We start from the raw sequence: 19,623 nt of genomic DNA, 5'->3' as shown, positions 1-19,623 counted from the left end.
ATCTACTTAGCCAAGAGATTTGAACCGCCATGTATCTCCCATCCACAGGTTTCCTTGGTAAGGCTTCCTCTGCCGTACTATACTTCCTCTTTGTACTGGAGAGACTTTCCTGGCCCAACATACCCATCTTTCAGCTTCACTGGAGTGGAGCTGCCGGGGCCCCAGAGCAGTGGTAGTGGACATTCAGCCACTTGCCGTCACGGCGGTGCCAAACACGGGTTTCCTCCGACTGCGTGGTGCGGGGTCGGCCTTGACCGTCGATATACTGTGTCAAGCGGATGTAAGCAATGCAGGCTGCGTCATCACCAATAACGTGAACGTGGGGGTTCAGGATGGTGGTGTGGATTGGCTTGCTGTTGTTCTTGGACAATACTGCGGAGACATGTGAAACAATGAGCATTCCCCCTAACCTCACAAAGAGAAACAGGTTTATTTCGTTCATTACTTTGGTCACTTCACCCAATAGATCACACGTCTTTTGCCTTCCTTTCCATCCCAGTCAGACCATAATGAAGCAGTCCAACCAACTGCCGCACAAAACTCCTTCCTTTTCCCAATTGCTTCTATGCTCCAGTCCCTCCAATAATTTTCTTAAAATGAATTCATCTCAGGCTCCTGGAGAACCAGGTTACTTTTTTATTATTATGATGCTGTGAACCTAAAAGATTCTTTGAAAATCAAAAACAATGGGTTTTTCCAAGGAACGTATTGTGTTCTGGTGTTGCAGGCATATATTAACCTGCAACAGCAGGAAAAGTTGACTGCTAAGGAGAAATAAAACAAACATAAACAACATGCAGAGAAAGGAGCCATCATTTTTCTCCGCCTGCCTCTGGGGAGCCTTCAGAGATTCCAGCATTCAGAGCCTGCTTATAAGTGGCTATCTTTTAAGTGTTGGTTATAGCACGGAGAAAAGGACCTGAATCTTGCTTGATACTATTGTTATTTATTCATGCCTTTCTAAAGAAGTAGACAAGGTGGAGTTCACATCTGTGTCCTGCTACGACTCCCTCCCCTTTTCTTCTGCACATTGATGCTTATTTGCAGGGAATTTCTGTCAACCCATACCTCTAATAATTTATTCATTTATATTCGAGCAAGGGTGGAAACCACAAGAGTATCTTCAAAATCACATGGTTGATAAATCAGATGGTTGTGAAATCACTGCTGAAGAAACCCTTTTTTTTTTTTTGGAACCTGAGGATTTTAACAACTAATTGGCCAGTCACAAATATCCACTTCTGGGGCTGCTATGAATCTTCGGACACTGCTGAATTACACCAATTATCAGGATTCATGTCAATCTAGTTTTAGGTGTGCCTTCAGCACAGAAATTAATTGCCTTGGTGCCCCAAATGAATGGCCCATATAAGGAGAAGCTCTGTTTGTTCTTCTAGATTTTTTTGCAGCTTTCAATACCATCAATCATGGTATCAGTTTGATGGTGTATCAGACAACTGATACAAAAATTCCAATTAAAAGAAAAACTAAGAGGAGAATTCTGGAGTACAAATTTCCAGGATAATACACTTACAGTAAGCTCCCCACTGCCAATGTAAGTCCAGAGATGGTCTTAAAACTGCAGTTCTTTCCTACCTAAGCAAGCAGGGTCAAGGGTAATTTTGGTGTTGCCAGTTATCTACCACTCACAGTTCTCAAAGTAAAACTTGTGGAAATCCATTCCCTCCACGAGATTCCCCAGTGCTTCAGGTTCAAATGAGGTTAATCCAGGGTCACAGATCTTCCTGCAAGAAACAAAGTACAAAGGATCTCACTGGTATCTGAACCTACAGCCTGTGTCAATATAGACTGTTTGCACCATGCAGTTTTGATTCAGAGGGCTGCCCAACCAGGAACAGAAAGCTGAGCTTCCTTAAGTATTATAACCTATTTTCCTAAGCCCTAAGCAATCTGAGGCTTCAAGGCTAGGCACCTGCTGCTGCTGCTAACTTCTCATGAAGTTGGTTAGAACATGGTGCTGATAATGCCAAGGTTGCAGGTTCAATCCCCGTATGGGACAGATGCATATTCCTGCATTGCAGGGGGTTGGACTAGATGACCCTTGTGGTCCCTTCCAGCTCTACAATTATATGATTCAATAAGTGGGAAGCAGATCTTAAGGGAATGGAGGCAGTCTTCACATCTTAGGGTGAAAACACTAATTTTCAACCCATTCTCTAAAAGTTAAAAGTTAAAACATATGTGCCCAATCATATTCATTATCATCCCCACATTACAGTTTACACCAAGTGCTCTAGGATTGAACCCCAGACATTTTGCATTCCCTCCCAGCCAGCAGCTTAAAATTATTATTTACTTTCAAATTAATCAACTATCTTTTCAGAGAAGAATCTCTGTCTACGGGATGCAGAACTTAACAGCTAATAAAAAATTACTAGGTATGCTTTGTGTTGATGGGATGTTGCTGAAAGGTGGTTTCATTCTGACCACACTTCTTGTAAACTTTTTTGAGCTTTTGACTTGTCCTAGCTCCTAGCTCCTACCCTCTTGTGAAATGAATCAAACTGGGAGGAATCAAATCATGCCTTTCAGAAGAGAACACTCATCTCCTCCTGAACAGTTTGATGGAACACAGCTGGAATTCATATCTATACATGCCTTTGTTCCTTATCAACTTCATATAGGATGCTGGCTTTCCCCTACTTTATGACAGCCCTTTTAGCTTCCTAGAGAATGTGCCTTCAGGAAGAGTTTGCAATGCATTATGGGGAGAAAGAACACTAATCACGGACTTTAAGTTCATATGATGGGAAAATAAGCTTGCTTGCTTGTGTTTATGTATGTGCATGCTTGCACACACTCCTCTATGCACCAGAGAGTACTTATTAGTATTCACCTCTGCATTTCTACTAAAGTAGCTGCATTTATTCATGTAAATCAGAGAATCTTTGGCCCTCCAAATGCCCTTATGGAGCCCCTTCCGTCTCTCATTCCGCTTCGCTGGGAAGCCAGCAGAGCAAGAGCCGCTGCACAGCTATCACTCTTGCTCTGCTGGCTTCAGCGATAGCTGCACAGCTTCCTCTGGCTTTTCAGGGAGAAGGGACGGAGGGCAGCGCACCAGTCCCTTCTCCCACCTCCTGGAAAAGCCAGCAAGAGCCGCTCTATCTTTAAAGAGCCGCACCGAGCAAGCGTGTCTGCGGCTCTTGCTGGCTTTTCTTGTTTTCCTCCTCTAAAAACTAAAGGTGTGTCTTATGGTCGGGTGTGTCTTATAGAGCGAAAAATACGGTAGGATTTTGCTATTTTCTCCACCTCACCACCCCATGGTTATGTCTTCTTTGACCCAAATTATCTGGCTTCGAATGGCCAATTGAACAGCAGGCCCCCGCCCTGTGTTTCTCCACTTACGTGTATGCCTCAAAGTCTCCATTGTTGATTGCCTCAATCAGCTGCTCCGTTATCTTTATGATCTCTTGTTTACGCACTGGAGAAGGGAATAAAAAAAAGAGGCAGCTTTACGGCACATGGGAGCTGGGACAAAACATATGGCAAGCAAGTGCTCCCTTCCGGAGATTCAACAGAGCAGTGTTCGCAGCGGTGGTTGCTCTCTTGAATTCCAGAACAGCAGTAATGACAGCTACATATTGGAAGGAATGGAGTCTGGAAGATGGAAGGAATGCAGGGAGAAGGGAGAAGGCGGCAGTTCGAACAGCAGCACTGCTACGCCAAGAAAAGGCTCGGCTCTAACAATCTGCGCAGGATTTATGTGGAGAGCACCAAGGATCAGACTACCGTCACATTTCCATTACACTGTTTCTAAGGTGGAAAGACCCACTGCATCATTCAAATCTGAGGTGTAGATATGAAGAGAGAGGGGTCTACTGCAGGCATGATGATCCTGACCTCAATCATGGTTACAGCAATGGCAGCAGGGCCAGGAGCTCAGGTGCTCCCTCTGCCTCTTGAGCAACTTTCCTCTCAATTTTCCGTCCCTTATTGCGTGCCCACTGTCACAAAGGGTACTTCATGCAAAACATGGCTCCCTCGTAAACCTAGGAGTGGAACCATGCTTTGAATTGGGCGTGCAAACCATCGTTTCCAATGAACCTGGTTTGCGTTCACTGTAATTTGCACTGGCACATACAGAGAATACCAAGCCACTGCTAAAAGATGAGAAGGAAAGAATGTGAGAGTCATTCCAGAGGGAGCTCAGGGAAGGAAAGGGTGCCTGCACTGGAGGTTTACAAACCGCATTATGTTTGCACTGGGGCACAGAAGTCCCTCATTTCTTTGAACTGTGGGCTTCAGTTCCATAGATCCCCAAAGAGATGAACAAAAGGATGACACATTGACAGGTCTACAGAAACCGCCTATAAATGCCTGTTTGATGGCTTAAGCCATCCTTTGCCAACCTAGTGCCCTTTAGATGCTTGGGACCAAGACTCCCACCAGAACAGGATCCAAAACAGCTCCCGAGAGCCTTCCTGTATCAAGATGTTGTGCCCATGAAAGATTCCTAGCTCTAGTATCACCTTCCTCTTTCACCTGACCACCTCTCAGGACACAAACCACCCATCCATTTGTTAGCCTGAGCCACCTTATTCACATCTGCTCCTACTGTGTAATTACATTGGATTATGCCTTACTGTACCACTATTAAATACTGCTACACACACTATTTGTAGGAACGATTCTGGCACAATGGAACCTATTCTCAGCCATATAATCAGCCACAGCTCCTGTGGTCTCACTAGGAACTGTGAACCATCAGGTTGAATGAAGACCACCAGCCATGTATTGTAGCTTGCCAGGAATTTTGAACACAACTTTGTGGGTTTTTTTCAGTCTGCATCATGCACTGATGTATGCTGTTTTGTAAGTGGGTGCAATAACATGTTTTTCAATTCAGGTAGGTAGCTGTGTTGGTCTGATGCAGTTGAAATTTTTTTTTTAATTGTCCAATAGCACCTTAAGAGACCAAGTAAGTTTGTTCATGTGCACGCACACTTCTTCAGATAATGTTTTTCAATGTTTAGGGGGATTTTTTTTTTTAGGCTCCAAGTCTGAGCTTGTTCCAAAATGGCCATATGTACAGCAGAATGCCCCTGGGACCTGGCTTTCAAATGTACACTGTCTCTGTATATTAATACCTGTATAAGAGATGTTTCCATGGGCATAGTGGTAAGAGTTGCCCAACAAGAGCTGGTGGGAGTAGAGGTGTCCCCAATTTTTAGAGGCACTGAGGCACCGCAGACAGGCAGCAGTATCTGCTTCTCCTTTACTCCAATTCAATTAAAACAAAGCTGAGCAAGTTCTAAGAACTGAACCAACTGCAGGCCTTGAATGCATAGAGATATGCTACCTGGATGGAAAAGAACACTGCCTTTCTCTGTTATTAGACATTTCCATGAGTGTGATTGCCCTTGGCCCTTGTTTTGGTCAAAAGAGATAGAGCTCAAGACTTAATTTGAGACTGTCTATACTTCCACCGAATTCAAAATTCACTCAGTTGTTGCACACATAAATTACAGAAGTGTGACAGCAGAAAAGCTCTTGTTGGAACCATACGGGAACAGGACAAGAGGTAGTTTCTAGGATTCAGGTCTGAGCTGAATCTGTTGGCGCAAGGCACCACACATTGGAAGTCACTGGCTGCTGTTCATAAGAGTGTTTCATCTACACAGGTAAGACATATAGTCACTAAGCTTCCCTGGAGTCCTTTGAGGTAAAGGGCAGGGCAGAAATGAATGAATGAATGAATAGCCAATAACAGCAACAAGACCTCTGTAAAGTGGGACGAACCGGTTCATACCCCATCTATCAATGTTTTTATTTCCCAGAGCAGAAAGAACAGCTCTATCTATCAGCAAGGCCATCAATGACTTCACATGCCTTATTAACTTTCTGTATGGATGCTACTGTTACGAGTCTTAAGTGATTATGATGGGACCTGTTTTTTCACATTTACAAGTGAAATGCTGTCCCAACAACAGGGGGAGCATATGGATGTGCTGAGGTGGCCTGTGCATCACATGGAGAGATGCAGTGTACATTTCGAACCTTCACCTCCTGCTGTATCCTCCAAAAAAGGAGCAAAAGGCAGCTCTATTTTGTCTCCCTTCAGTGCCCCAGCTGCACAGATTGCAGGTGGCAAAATCAGAGAGAAGACACCCCAGGAATTACCACATTGGCATTTTCCATGCAGAAATGGTTTGGAAGCACATGGAAGCCATTCTCAGACCCTCAACATCATACATGCAAGCTGCTGAACCATTTCCCTTCAGTGATGCTTGGATTTCACCTGGAAGTAGCACACTTGCCTTCCAGTCCTCTACCATGGTGAATTGCAGCTACATAACAAGAAGTGTTGGATGGTGTATGAATATACAAATACACTCCATGCCAGGCCCAACCACAACACTGTCTACACTGACTGAGAATGGATCTCTAAGGTTTCAGTGTCTTTCCCATCACTGTTGCCAGAAAACTTTTTCAGGGGAGCCATTAGGATTGTTGTTTTACATGCAGAACGTTATGATCTACCACCAAGTAACGCCACCTTACCCTATCAACACACAGGAATTGAGGCTACAGAGCAAGGAGAGCTGGATGATATCAAAATACTGGTACAGTGGTGCCCCGCAAGACGAATGCCTCGCAAGACGGAAAACCCACTAGATGAAAGGGTTTTCCGTTTCTGAGTTGCTTTGCAAGATGATTTTCCCTATGGGTCTTGCTAGTCTTGCGATTCCCCCCCGCTTCCCCCCCTTTTTCTAAGCCGCTAAACTGCTAATAGCCTTTTAGCAGCTAAGCCGCTAAGCCTTTAATAGCCACTAAGCCGCTAAACCGCTAATAGCGCTAATCTGCTTAGCCGCTAATAGGGTTGCTTCGCAAGACGAAAAAACCGCTAGACGAAGAGAATCGCAGAACGGATTCTTTTCGTCTTGCGAGACACCACTGTATTTCTCTAAACATCCACACAGCAATCTCCAATGCATTAAAACTGTGGAAGTGGACGGAAGGGTGACAGATGGCATATCTATGGTACGGATTTATTTATTCTGAGTTCGGAGCTTTGCTAAGGCTGGAAACTTTAGATGGAGTAACTTTTTTGTCGGCAGTTGCAGCTTGAGAATTGTGCTTGCTGTTTGGGGCTGATGTTTTCATGTGCCTAACGGAGGTCTGAACTGGGGCTCCTTGCTCCTAGCTAGCCATTTCAGGAGAAAGAAGTAATTAAAAGAGGGGGAGTGAGAGAGAGGAATATATATTTTGGAAAAATGAGAGATAAAGGTTCAGAAAAGGTAGAGAAGTAAGGAGGCTAAGTACTAGGTTGATTTTTTTTTCTACTCCTGCTACTACAAAGCTAACTTACATGGCGGATTGTTAAGTGCAAATGGAACTACAGGAGTTAGAACAGGCTCCGACTGAGCGCGATCCAACTCCACAGTTTGCCCTGGGCTGTCCCAGGCAAGTAGTTTCTCTTCACAAGATTGTGTAGTGGTAGCTGCAAAACAAATGCAAGCACATTAAAACAAAAATAAAAACCAGAAAGCAAAATAAGGACTGCATTGAACACACACACACACACACACACACACACACACACACACACACACCCAGAGGCAGCAATGCCACCAACTTCTGCAATGCAAACCAAGTGGGGCAACCGGATCCCTACAAAGTGATTCAGTCTTTCAAAACAGCAACTAAGAAACACAGTAAGATTTGAGAAAGGAGAAGGTGAAGTGATCTAAACTCCAAATCATAAGAGCAACAGAGAAAGCACAGAAGCCGGGTTCCCTTGCCTCCGCCTGAGTAGGGTTTCTACATGACCCTAACATGCCTCATTGTGGTTCTACTTTACAGGAGGGGGACAAAGGCTTTGCAACGGTTTGGAATGGAAAACGATGTCTCCTTTTGTCAACAAATGTTCATTCCAACTAGGCAATGCTGAATCCCATCCTCCAAATACTTTCTCACCAAACCTATCGGTTTTGGAAGAGTGTATTGTCTGGAGAGGAGATAAAGATCACCTCCATATCGGCTTTGAATTGCAAATGTAAAAAACAAAAATCATGCTGCTTCGTTAGCTGTTCCCTATCACTATCCTCCCATGTGCCTGCTCTTAATGCCCACGTTCAGCTTCATGCACACATATGGCTCACGGAAACAAAACGACTTAAGACAAAATTTTGCAAGTTGTTATCTCATTACACAAGTGGGCTGTTTTAAAACAGCATGCACCCAGTCCTGGTTTTAGAGTAAAATATGAGCCGAAATGCTATAGCTGAATGGAATATTTCACCTCTAAAAACCAAGGGGCACTAACGAAGAAGTCTCTGAAGGATTGATAGCAGATAATTTCAGGCGAACAAGAAAAGAGTAGGGAAAAGGGTGCAGGGTTTTCAAATCTGTTTTTGACTAGATAGGGGCTGAATTTGCTTGTGTTTCCAATTCCCTGCTGAAGTGTGCCTCTTCAATGAGGGAGAACCTGAAGTCAAATTGCAAGTGTTTCTCATGCGGTCCCTATGCAGGATCATAACCACAGCTCTGACGCATCTCTGCAAAAGTTCCCCAAGACGGATAGTGAGGAATCTAGACAGCTATACTATCCCCGAGTTGTTGCTGCTGGACAGAGAAAATATATCAGAAACGGGTTTTTGAGTTCTGGTTTTTCTGTGTGTGCAAGTGATGTGCATGGGTTCACACAACTGCAGTTTAAGTCTTCTGATTTTAATTGCTATACCAATGATTTCCTTCCACACCGGTGGGCAATCCTTCATAGAAGGTTTCGTGCTGTGTGCTGTGGTCCCCCCCCACCCCCATTTCCCATGACACTTGTGAAGATGGTGCGCTGTGTTGGTTTGCTCCGTGTGTAAAAGCTGGAAGACCCCAGCCAATCAGGAGTTCCTGTTTACATCTGCAATCACCACTTGTGGCATGAAACACCTTATCTCATGCTTATCCCTGCACCAATGTAGGAAAAGGATATTGTGTCCATAAGAGCTGTAACCTAACAAACTTTTTGGTAGAAGCCTTCCCGGCCAGCAAGGATTTCGGTTTACTGAATATTTCTGAATGCTGGTGCCGAATTAAACCTCTGCCCTACAATGGCTGATTAACATTCTACAGCCTTTTAAATGTGTCTGCGGGAAGGTGGGGTTTTCGTTTTGCTGTTTCGTTTTAAATCATTTACTTGTTTTTATCCCGTATTTTATTCTGTGAACCACCATGAGATCTTACGATGAAGGGCGGTACATAAATCTAATAAATACGATAATAAGATACATATATACCCCCAAACCAAGTGTCATGCCCAAGAGTACACATCAACAAGCACTTTTTTAAATGATCGCAAAGGAAGTATATGGTATCTGGCTAAGGAAAAGAGGATATGAAATTAGCTAGATCATGATTTCGTTTTATTGTGGCAGGGGGAGGGAAAGGAGTTTCTCTGGAAAGTGTTACATGAGCAGAAATGGTTCCGGGCTGGGCTGGGGTGGGGTGGGGGAGAGATGAATCAGTTTGAAAATATGAAGTGTTGGAAATGAGAGTCAATATTCTGGAAGAATATTGCAGAAGCTGAAGAAGACAGAGAAATGGGAGAAGAGAGAGTCACAGTAGGGAAAGGAATGCTGTGGAGGACTGTAAACCCTGGACTTACTGGCTGAGTAACAGAGAGAAAGCTGGGACTGCATGGACTCAGTCTGGGTTTTGCTCTCACAGTGACTCCGTCCTTCGAGCACTGAGCTGCCATCCCCGATGGAGAGAGGGGGCGCTTGCATGGCAAAGGATGCAAAACACACACACACAAAACATACACACACAAATAACAAAATAAAAAAAACAATGTACATTCAGTTAAAAAAAAAAAGATAATGGAACAGGACAAAACAAGTACAACACTCATTACAAAAAAATATTGCCGGTGAATCCTGCCAAGACATGACGTTATCAGGTATCGTGCACAGCTAAGGGCAGAGCTGGCTGCTTCTCCCTACACCTGTTCATATAGCTAACACTGAAGCTGCCAACTGCGTGAGTCTGTTTACGATTTTTTTCCCCATGTTTACCTGCACGAATCCACTATCCACCACAAAGCTCATCTATAAACTACACTCATGTAGCAACGACGGATAAGTGGCTCAGCTCTGGCAGAAGAGTGGATTGTGAAAAGGCACTCTGGCAAAGAGCAGCTCATCATGGGGAAAGCAGATGCGTGAGAGAATGGGAAAGAAATGACAACGGTGGAGTAATTATCCTTTCAAGGGACTAGACGGCGGAATCAGAGCTTGGTTCATTCAATGGAGCATACAGTGGCTTCTCTTGAAAGGAATTTATCAAAAGCTCCCACATGCAATTTCTCTTGCAACCCATACCTTTGTTTTAGCTTTGCACACACACGTCAGAATTACAAGATGCTCTTAAGAGGGCACTTCCTATACTGATGTTTACAATATACTGGCACATATGGGATTTGAAGCCGATATGCTAGGTTAGGCCATTTGCCCATGTAGCCCAGTACTGTTAGACTCTGACTGGCAACAGCTCTCCAAAGACCCCGGTGCTCATGCCAAGGACTGATCCTAGGACTTGGTGCGCAGAAAGTATGTGTTCTATAACTGAGCTATGGGGCTCTCACTTCAGAGCACATACTGATGCTCTTTTTACCACCACACCACTCCTTATTAAAGCATACACATCTGAGTATTAGCTTTGCCTAAAAGGCAAAAACAGCTAATGCTCTTGACAAAAAATATTCTGTGTTATGAGCACTCTTGCTCTCTTAGGAGCCCATTTCCTTGAGTAGAGTGTAGATACTCTCACGTACCAGGTCTGTGACCAGTTTCTGTGCCACTAGGCTAAGTTTTGTTGGTATTCCAACAAAGGAGCGGGAAGTAGCACATACTTGCTATGGTGGTCCATTCATAGATGCTGGCCGTCCACATCTCTTTGTTTCCCTCTGGCAGTTTTCAGGTGGCTAGATTTAGGTTAGGCTCCCCCAAGTTGCTAACACTACACTCAGGGAAGCAGGTCCAATTAATGGCTGAAGGCTGATAGATCAACTAACCAAGGCAAGGGGACATTTCACAACGGCATTCTCAAAGGGATCTGTGCATGTAGAAACCTCAAATCCTTTTCTGGATCTGTCATCCCCCATCCCTTCTTTATTTTACTGTGTGACTTGCTCACACATATGGGCGAATGAAAGTGGGCTGATCCTTGATGAGGCACGGCCTCCTGCATGGAAAGGTTTTTTGCTGAGTATTAAAGAGTCATTATGGAATGCACTGAGGGTTTGGAACAGCTTAACCAATCTGGCAGTGCCCCCCATCCCAAGTGCTCTTTGATGCCAATGTTACATTGATGGCTACTGCAACGATGCAGTCTTGTGGCGCTGCTGACCTAAATTATGAGACTCGTTCATATGGTCTGTTGACCTATAAAAGACCATATGGGTCAAGATCTAGGTACGGCAAAGCTAAAGGACCCTTGGACAGTTAAGCCCAGTCAAAGGTGACTATGGGGTTGTGGCGCTGGTCTCGCTTTTCAGGCTGAGGGAGCTGGTGTTTGTCTGCAGACAGCTTTCCGGGTCATGTGGCCAGCATGACTAAACCGCTTCTGGCGCAACGGGAAACTGTGACGGAAACCAGAGTGCACGGAAATGCCGTTTACCTTCCAGCCACAGTGGTACCTATTTATCTACTTGCACTGGCGTGCTTTTGAACTGCTAGGTTGGCAGAAGCTGGGACAGAGCAACGAGAGCTCACCCCATCGTGTGGATTCCGATCTAGGTGTACTGGTAGAGGCAGAGCTATGTAAGAACTATAAACTGGGGTAAATCCTTTGAGAAAACCCTACTGACCAGCAAATAACTTCTGCCTGCTCAGCTTAAGCCTGCATTCAGGTTAGGAGGGATATGCCATCACAGCACAGTCTTCCCTGACCTATAACCCCCAGGATCACGATAACTGGCCATGCTGGCAGGGACTGATGGGAGACTTACTAAATATGCCAGTTGTCCAACATCTGGAGACTGAAGGTTGGGGAAGAATGTGGTATTGTGGCCCCCTAATTCTGAGTGTTAGGGACGCAGGTGGCGCTGTGGGTTAAAGCCTCAGCGCCTAGGACTTGCCGATCGAAAGGTCGGCGGTTCGAATCCCCGCGGCGGGGTGCGCTCCTGTCGCTCAGTCCCAGCGTCTGCCAACCTAGCAGTTCGAAAGCACCCCCGGGTGCAAGTAGATAAATAGGGACCGCTTACTAGCGGGAAGGTAAACGGCGTTCCGTGTGCTGCACTGGCTCGCCAGATGCAGCTTGTCACGCTGGCCACGTGACCCGGAAGTCTCTTCGGACAGCGCTGGCCCCCGGCCTATAGAGTGAGATGGGCGCACAACCCTAGAGTCAGGGGTACCTTTACCTTTACCTAATTCTGAGTGTTACTCCTGCACAGCAGCTAGGTCAGGCAGGCAGGCAGGCATGAATACAAGACTTTCTCCCAGGCAAATATCTCTCACAAAGAGAATGCAAAGAGCATCCTCCCTCCCAACCAAATAGTGAGCCATCTGTGATTGGGCCCAATTTCACACAAGTGTTCTGATGAGCTGAAGAGAATGCAAGTTGGTTCCTTACATATTTTTGGCCTGTGGGACTAGTCTACAAATAGCTCCTTGCACTTGCGCAATGAGTGGTGATATAGCAGTCCACATCCCCAAACTTCCAGGATTAGGTGAAATCTCAAAAGCTTTTAAGAAGGCAGAGAATCGCACATGCCTTCCTTAGACAACAGGAAGTCCTTCAGCTAGCAAAATCCTTATAGCAGGCAGCCTACAGCCTCACTACCCTTACTCCTCCAACTGCAACTAGGGGAGGGGAACACAGACCAATTGCATCAACAGGTAAGGAGCCTGGCATGGAAAACTGCTCTGTCTCTGCCAGTGGGTCTGAGCTATCTTGCCCGCTTGCAGCCAAGGAACCTACCCTTCAGGTCTTCATCTTCAGTAGTAGTATTACAGCTCTCCGTGGAACCCTGCAGGAAAGAATATTGGTAGATGGAAGTATTGAAACATGCATGACGAGGGGGCTTTATAGACGGCGAGATTTCTATATAAATGGGAAACCTACCAAAGAAATGGAATTTAAAGGAGAAATGGGGAAACATGCACATCCCTTGGTTTGCAGGGCAACAAATCAGCGCTTTTCTATGCAACAAACCTTCTGCCACGTGTGATCTTTCCGAGTTTGAAAATTAAATTCTTATTTCTCCACACTATTCAAAAAGTATAATTTCAAATATTTATGGTTTTTTTTGCTCAAATATGAACCCGGACAACCAAGGAGGTGTAAGAATGCCCTGCAACACAGATTTGGAATGGGACATAAAGGAAGATACTCGGCTAGTAATATTGGGGCTGGATGGGCACTCCTTTTCATAATATAAAGAAGTGTCATTAAAGTATAGGGCTCAAGTAGTACATGACTCCTGGAAGACTCTTGTATATAAATGCATCTGGAAACCCAAGGTGCTAGAGGGGATGTTCAGAAAAATGGGTCATGCCTCCAATTTATGGTAGTTTTTTGGGCACCTGCTATAAACATTCCTATTTAGATAAGCCTACCCAGATGCTTAAGACAGTTGGGGTAATTTTGATCTGTTTTGTATGCTTTAAAGCAGGGTTGAAATTTTTTCTTGCTTTTACTGCTTTATCTTTTGTAAACCACTTTGAGGTGTTTTTGTTGTTGTTTTTAAACAACCAAGCAGTGTATAAATATTACGAAATAAATCAAATTAGCAAATAAACAAAATGTTTCCAAGACTGATGGAAGGCACTCTTTATGATTCTTTAAAGGGCTTAAATAATAAAACAGAGTGTCACAGGTCCCTACATTGCGGGGGGTTGGACTAGATGACCCTTATGGGTCCCTTCCAATTCTATGATTCTATGACAGGTGTCTCCTCTCATATGAACCTTCAGATTCTGACCTTTACCAGGGGAAACCCTGCCTTAGGTATTTTATTTTTTAAGAGGTAGAATTTAGTGGTGCCTGGGGCAGGGCTTTGATGTGGCACCACAAATCTGGCCATATTTGAAAGAGGAAGAGGTTCCGGAAATTAAGATGAGGTAGCAGGACAATGGCCAGGAACAAGGGCAACAAAATGCTGCAACTACATATTGTGAAAGCCATAGGGGTATCACACAAACCACAACTCGATGGTGAATTGAGTTCCCTAGCTCTCTCCAGAATTTGTAGCAAAAGCTTATGTTGTGCATATCCTCAAACCCACACACTCCACATTGGTTGCCAGTGGTGAGAGGGAATGCAAAGATCTCGGGGCGCAAGGTTAAGTTTCCTAGGCATTAACAGAAACTGGGAGAGATATCAGTTATGAGACTGCTTGTCTGGATGCTTTCTCTTAGACTCGGTTTTGGGGGACAATGAAAAGGGTGTTTGGGACTAACACAAGTCCTTTGTGATCTGTCACTTACCTTTATGCCATCATTAGCATTGTGCACAACAGTAGTTTGTGGTTCCTAATTGAAAGAGGACAGAAATACAAGTATCAGATGTCAGCTCCAAAACTTTTCTCCCTCCGTGTTGTGCCTGTTGGGAGAGCAAAGTGACAAGACCAAAGCACAAACACCTCTATCCTAAAACAGTGTAAGTACATCCCATCCCCTCCACTTTAAAGGGCCACTCAAGAGTTTTGGAAGAGAAATATCCAATTGTAATAGATAAACTTACAAGGAGACAAAGCCATACAGGCCTCTCTATATCCCAATTTTGCTTGTGAACTTTCTTCGGCCTGGAAGATTTCCAGCAGTGCTCAAGAATTAGTGACCCACGGAGGGTACCGTTTATATATTACTTTTAAAAGCCAACATTAACATTTCACCCAGATCAGAGAGGAGAAGCAGGGCTTTGTCTCCATGTTTCCCCCACAAATGTCTCTGGAAGGACATTCACAATTTCCCCACCAAAATGGCAGCCAAAGCTCCACAGCAAAGAACTGCCCGAGTAGGTAAGTTGCAAAGTCCCACAATTGGTTGAACTGAGGTTTCCAAAATGAGACATTTTCAACAAAAAGAGGAGGGGAGAAGCTGAGCGTCACAAGAGCAGCATTTAAAAAGCCAACGCATGGTGAGGTACAGTGAGTAAAGGACAGGGTTAAAAATTACGAAACAACCCAAGGGGGGAGGGGGAACCTCTCTGAAGCATTACACGGAGTAGGGAGCAACTATCCAGTCTCTTAAGACTCCTAACTTGCAGTCATTCCTGTATTCTTTTTGAGAAACTTGCCCAGTTCTGTTCTATGACAGTATCACAATGCCCACAATGTTCATCCGTTTCTGTGGCCCACAGCCTACTTCCAAGTCTTTAAAAGAAGGGCCAGCGTGGGCATTGGTTGAGCTGTCAAAAACACAGGAATGTGTGGCCCCGCTGCAAGCGTGTTAATCGGGAAGAGTGAAAAACCCGGTGCAAGTAAGACAAGGGCAGAGGTTTCCAATTCCTTCATTCTTTGGAGACTGGATGTCGTTGACCACTCCATCATGGCCTCCTTGAGGTCAAATTATATCAGGACAAGCTGCAGGCCTCACACACAGACACCACAGCGCTTCTGCACCTCTCACTTGCAAGGGAGCTTGGGATAAGAGCCGGGGGCAAGAGATTGCAGACAGAATTAAGCAGAAACACGGAGCAGCAACAGGCAGCATTCTGGGCAAGGGTAAGAACCAAAAGTAAAAACCAAAGAAGGGCAGATAAACGGTTGGGAAAGATACCATGGACATCTGCACTGGGGCTGATTCTTTTGCTGGGCTTACTACACTGGCTTTGTTGTTGGTCTGCGGCTAAGACAGAAAAACAGATGGTTTAGTTTCCCCCCCACCCTGCTGGGCAACAGTCATCAAAAACATTACATTGCTATTGCTGCAAACAAGACATTTCAGCTCAGTCCCTTCCCAAAGTCACCTGTGGAGGGGAAGGGAAACAGGAGAAGGTGTAGTGGAACAGGTCGTGCCTGGTTTGCCATCTTCCGTGGCAAAGATGCACCCAGATACCCACGGAAGATTAAATAGGATAGGGAAAAGAACGAGATGGGTGTAGATGGGTTAGTCCAAAAGCAAAGTGGCAAGGAACTTAAGGGAAGATGAGTAGCCTAAATAGGAGTGTTAACTTAGCCAAGGGATGGAGAAAAGAGAAGGGAACACATTCAGATGAACTGCAGTATGTTGGATGGAACAACCTGGTGGCTGGTCACATTCAGAAACCTTGTGGCTGGAGCAGAAGGAAGGAAGATATTCATGACTAATCCCTCAGTGGGCCAGAGAAACCAATGTGTTCAATGACCTTCCCAGCATTCCACTTAAGTTTTTGATGTTGGACTCATGTTCACACAAACCTAGTTCACTAAAATATCCTGACTTTATGTCCTTCCTTCCTTTCCTGCAGTTCTGGATCCTAGCATTAGAAATTGCAAGGGCTGGTTGACTCGTACGCCTCTCTCCAAGAGCGGAAGACTCCCAGCCCAATTATTTCCCAGTGTGAGCAATCCTGCTCGAATTCAGGTAAGCCGGAAATGTACAGGTTGTGGTCTAGATGCATGTTTTTCAAGAAGCAGGCAAACCTGGATGCTTGTTCTCCTTGGCGATGCACAGCAGAGGCCAGCCCAACCCTTTCCTGGCTGCCAAATAGCAGACTGAGAAAGGAACAGGTAAGATGAACTAGTCGAATGACTATCCTACTAGGGGAGTCACTGTCAAGCTGAAACTTATTTAGTCTGTAATATCCACAGCGAAGTCATTTGGAAAGCTGAGAGGAGACCACTGGAAGTTGTGTATTTTCTAGTTCACAATGCATTGCACTGGCCCAGAGCATAGTCTGAAGGTACATGATGCAATTCTGCCGCTGAAACTAAAAGCAAATCTGGTCCTGGTTGGGAGATTGCCTAGGAAGCATATGAAAGCCACTCTGAGCTCTTTAGAAAGAGTGTAATAAATACATGATAAAATAATGGGAGAGGCAGATACCCTTTGGCAAAACGGAGCTATACTGACACAGAAATATCTTATTAACCTGCTCTATCAAGCACCTTCGCCACAATAGCACCATGGTTGCTCCACTATTATACATTTCAACTGGTACCAAGCCCCCCCCCCCCAATTTATAGTAGTTCCATATGCACTAACACATCAATTTGCAATATGAGTTAGGAAAGCCACAGTGTTTCATGGTGGCTAACCATGCAATTTTCAGATATTCAGAAGGAGTGTCAAGGATCACCTGTAAGGATAGCAGATACGTCTATAGGGAGAGGTCAACAGAAAATTACACAAACAAAGTTGGGGAGATTTTTGTAACCTGGGGTAACCCACAACTCATTTATTTACTTGACAGGGATTGGCCGACACAGTGTGCCCTCTTCAAATATAAACTCCAAGGCATTGGAGATGCCTCTACATCATACAATGCCACTTTGCTGTGTGTGAGAGAGGAAATCAAGCAACCATGTGGGAGAGTACCCCACCAAGATGAGGACAGGGTGGGGAAAGACCCTTCCAATTAATTAGCCCTGCCAACATGGTTCCTTGAGCCCCCCTCTCTCACACACACACACTCTCTCACTGCACCAGTGTGGCACTGCATCAAGGGAATGTGGCTCTAACACCGCGAAGTGCAAGTGATGAGTTGGGTAGGTGCAACAAGTACAAGCTGAACGCAAACCCTGTAAATAACCCCACACAAATATCAGCTTCGTGGAAACAACTAACTTTAACCATGCCCACTCTGTAGCATGTGTAAGCAGTGCTTTCCAGAATTCTGCTCTGTTAAAATTATGCCCAGGACACACTCATCGGCAGGCTTCCTTAACCCACGTATTGAAACTGTTCGCTATGCTATGTGGGCTAGAGATTTTTCAAGTTCTAAAAGGTCCATGAGATCTTTGAATCCCTCCCCAGGGAGGTCAAGAGATGCCTCCACGTTGGAAGGGGAGATGGTATCCCTGTCCCAGATCCCCTTGTGGCTGCAACCCTACACGGGGAAACAGTTCTGCTTTGCTTAATCCAGTTCTCGATTTCTCCCCCATAACCCATGATGAAAAGAGGAAGACAAAGCAAGTGTAAAACTGGGTTTCAAAATAGGTTCATTTGCACCAGCTAGGCCCTTCAAGATGGAAATTAAAAAGAGAAAGTAACACGTGTGTTTCTGTACCTTCCACCACAGGGGACAATGTGCACATCACGGCAGATATACAGTGGTGCCTCGCAAGACGAAATTAATCCGTTCCGCGAGTCTCTTCGTCTTGTGGTTTTTTCGTCTTGCGAAGCACGGCTATTAGCGGCTTAGCGGCTATTAACGGCTTAGCGGCTACTAAGGGCTTAGCGGCTTTAAGAAAAAGGAAACAAACTTGCAAGACGTTTCGTCTTGCGAAGCAAGCCCATAGGGAAATTCGTCTTGCGGAACGACTCAAAAAACGGAAAACCCTTTCGTCTAGCGAGTTTTTCGTCTTGCGAGGCATTCGTCTTGCGGGGCACCACTGTAACGGTTACAAATAAAACCAGTAGCAAACGTTCTTGCTGCCTCATCACTTTTCATAAAAACACAAGTCTTTGTGAATGAAGACTTGATTCTCACACTTAGAATCCTGCTGGTTTTCTTCCTTGCTATGCTGCAAGCACCCCCTCACTCTCTTTTCTTTAAGAATTCTGGTATTTAGGTCCCAAATGAAGATTTTTTAAAATAAATAAATAAATAGGTAAATAAATCTATTCATGGGGGGGGGGGACCCACTCTGCTCCTATTGAAGATTATTTTTAATACTTTAAAACAGGAGTGGAGAACCTAAGGTCCTGTGAGGCAGTGAATGAAGTCCACTGGGCTTCTCTGGACTCTCCCCAGGGCAAACCCTTTATCCACTGCACTCTCTGCCCTCTGGGTAGAGGGATGCATTTATTATGGGGGTTCAGAAGCCTTTGACATCTGACTGACTGGCTGGAACACAGCCTACTATACAAAAAGGTAATACACCCATCCGTTGCTTCCACTATTTGTTGCTTCTGGCTCCACCTGAAAAGGAATTCGGCTCCCAAGCTGGGAAACCCAACCCTGTTTTATAATGAAGAACTGCACCCCAACAAAGTAATCCCAAAATCTCATTAAGCAATGGTGTGGCCAAGAAAAGCACTCACCATATGCACCTTGTGGTGTCTTTGCCACATCTTTGACTCTCACAAAGGGATGCAGAAGGGAACGTCTCCTGAGCTACCTAACATTGCAACCTTATGCATGTTTACTTGAAAGTAATCTCCGCTGTGTTCAGTGAGGCTTACTCCCAGGTTAGTGAGCATAGGATTGTGCTGAATGCACTGGAAATCAGTAGTAGCAGTATTCCAAATCAGAGAGTGAAGACAGGTCAAATACATACACAGAGGTTACGCGGAGAATTCACAAGAGAAAGTGGATCTTCACATTAAACCTGCTATTAACAGACATGGGAGAGGGCAGCTAGTTGTCTGCCTTGACAGCAACTAGCATACACAATTGAAATAGTGGCAGGCAGGCAAAGTGTTCGTTCATATGCTGATTCACCATCTCCCCAATGCAGCAACTGCAAACACAGAAGCTGGGCCCTGCTGATAATGAGCAAGGCGGAAGAGAGTGGTTTCC

General features: G+C 44.9%; 1 protein-coding gene and 1 long non-coding RNA gene across 32 annotated transcripts in view; both read right to left on the bottom strand.

Annotated features, from left to right (window-relative positions):
* Positions 1-19,623, bottom strand: part of CAMK2G (calcium/calmodulin dependent protein kinase II gamma) — a 159,586-nt gene that overhangs the window by 4,743 nt on the left and 135,220 nt on the right. For 5 of the 31 annotated variants that reach the window (XM_028729051.2, XM_028729050.2, XM_028729053.2 and 2 more), the window contains 8 exons: positions 15,738-15,806; positions 14,445-14,489; positions 12,937-12,985; positions 9,623-9,736; positions 7,331-7,462; positions 3,367-3,442; positions 1,651-1,745; positions 124-372 (listed from right to left, as the gene is read on the bottom strand). In XM_028729051.2, the coding sequence (XP_028584884.1) occupies positions 137-372; positions 1,651-1,745; positions 3,367-3,442; positions 7,331-7,462; positions 9,623-9,736; positions 12,937-12,985; positions 14,445-14,489; positions 15,738-15,806 (816 nt within the window). In that variant the 3' untranslated portion in view covers positions 124-136. The remainder of the gene's footprint in view (positions 1-123; positions 373-1,650; positions 1,746-3,366; positions 3,443-7,330; positions 7,463-9,622; positions 9,737-12,936; positions 12,986-14,444; positions 14,490-15,737; positions 15,807-19,623) is intronic. The other 26 variants (XM_028729058.2, XM_028729060.2, XM_028729076.2 and 23 more) reach the window with 7 other exon arrangements.
* Positions 10,023-12,929, bottom strand: LOC144328063 (uncharacterized). Its single transcript, XR_013393307.1, has 2 exons — positions 12,383-12,929; positions 10,023-12,030 (listed from the first exon to the last, which is right to left on the bottom strand). It is a non-coding gene; the product is annotated as an uncharacterized LOC144328063 (long non-coding RNA).

The sequence above is a fragment of the Podarcis muralis genome, chromosome 6 (genome assembly GCF_964188315.1).
Source record: "Podarcis muralis chromosome 6, rPodMur119.hap1.1, whole genome shotgun sequence".
Lineage (NCBI taxonomy): Eukaryota > Metazoa > Chordata > Lepidosauria > Squamata > Lacertidae > Podarcis > Podarcis muralis.
The sequence above is the reverse complement of the archived record's forward strand: the minus strand, read 5'-3'. Positions and strand labels throughout refer to the sequence as shown.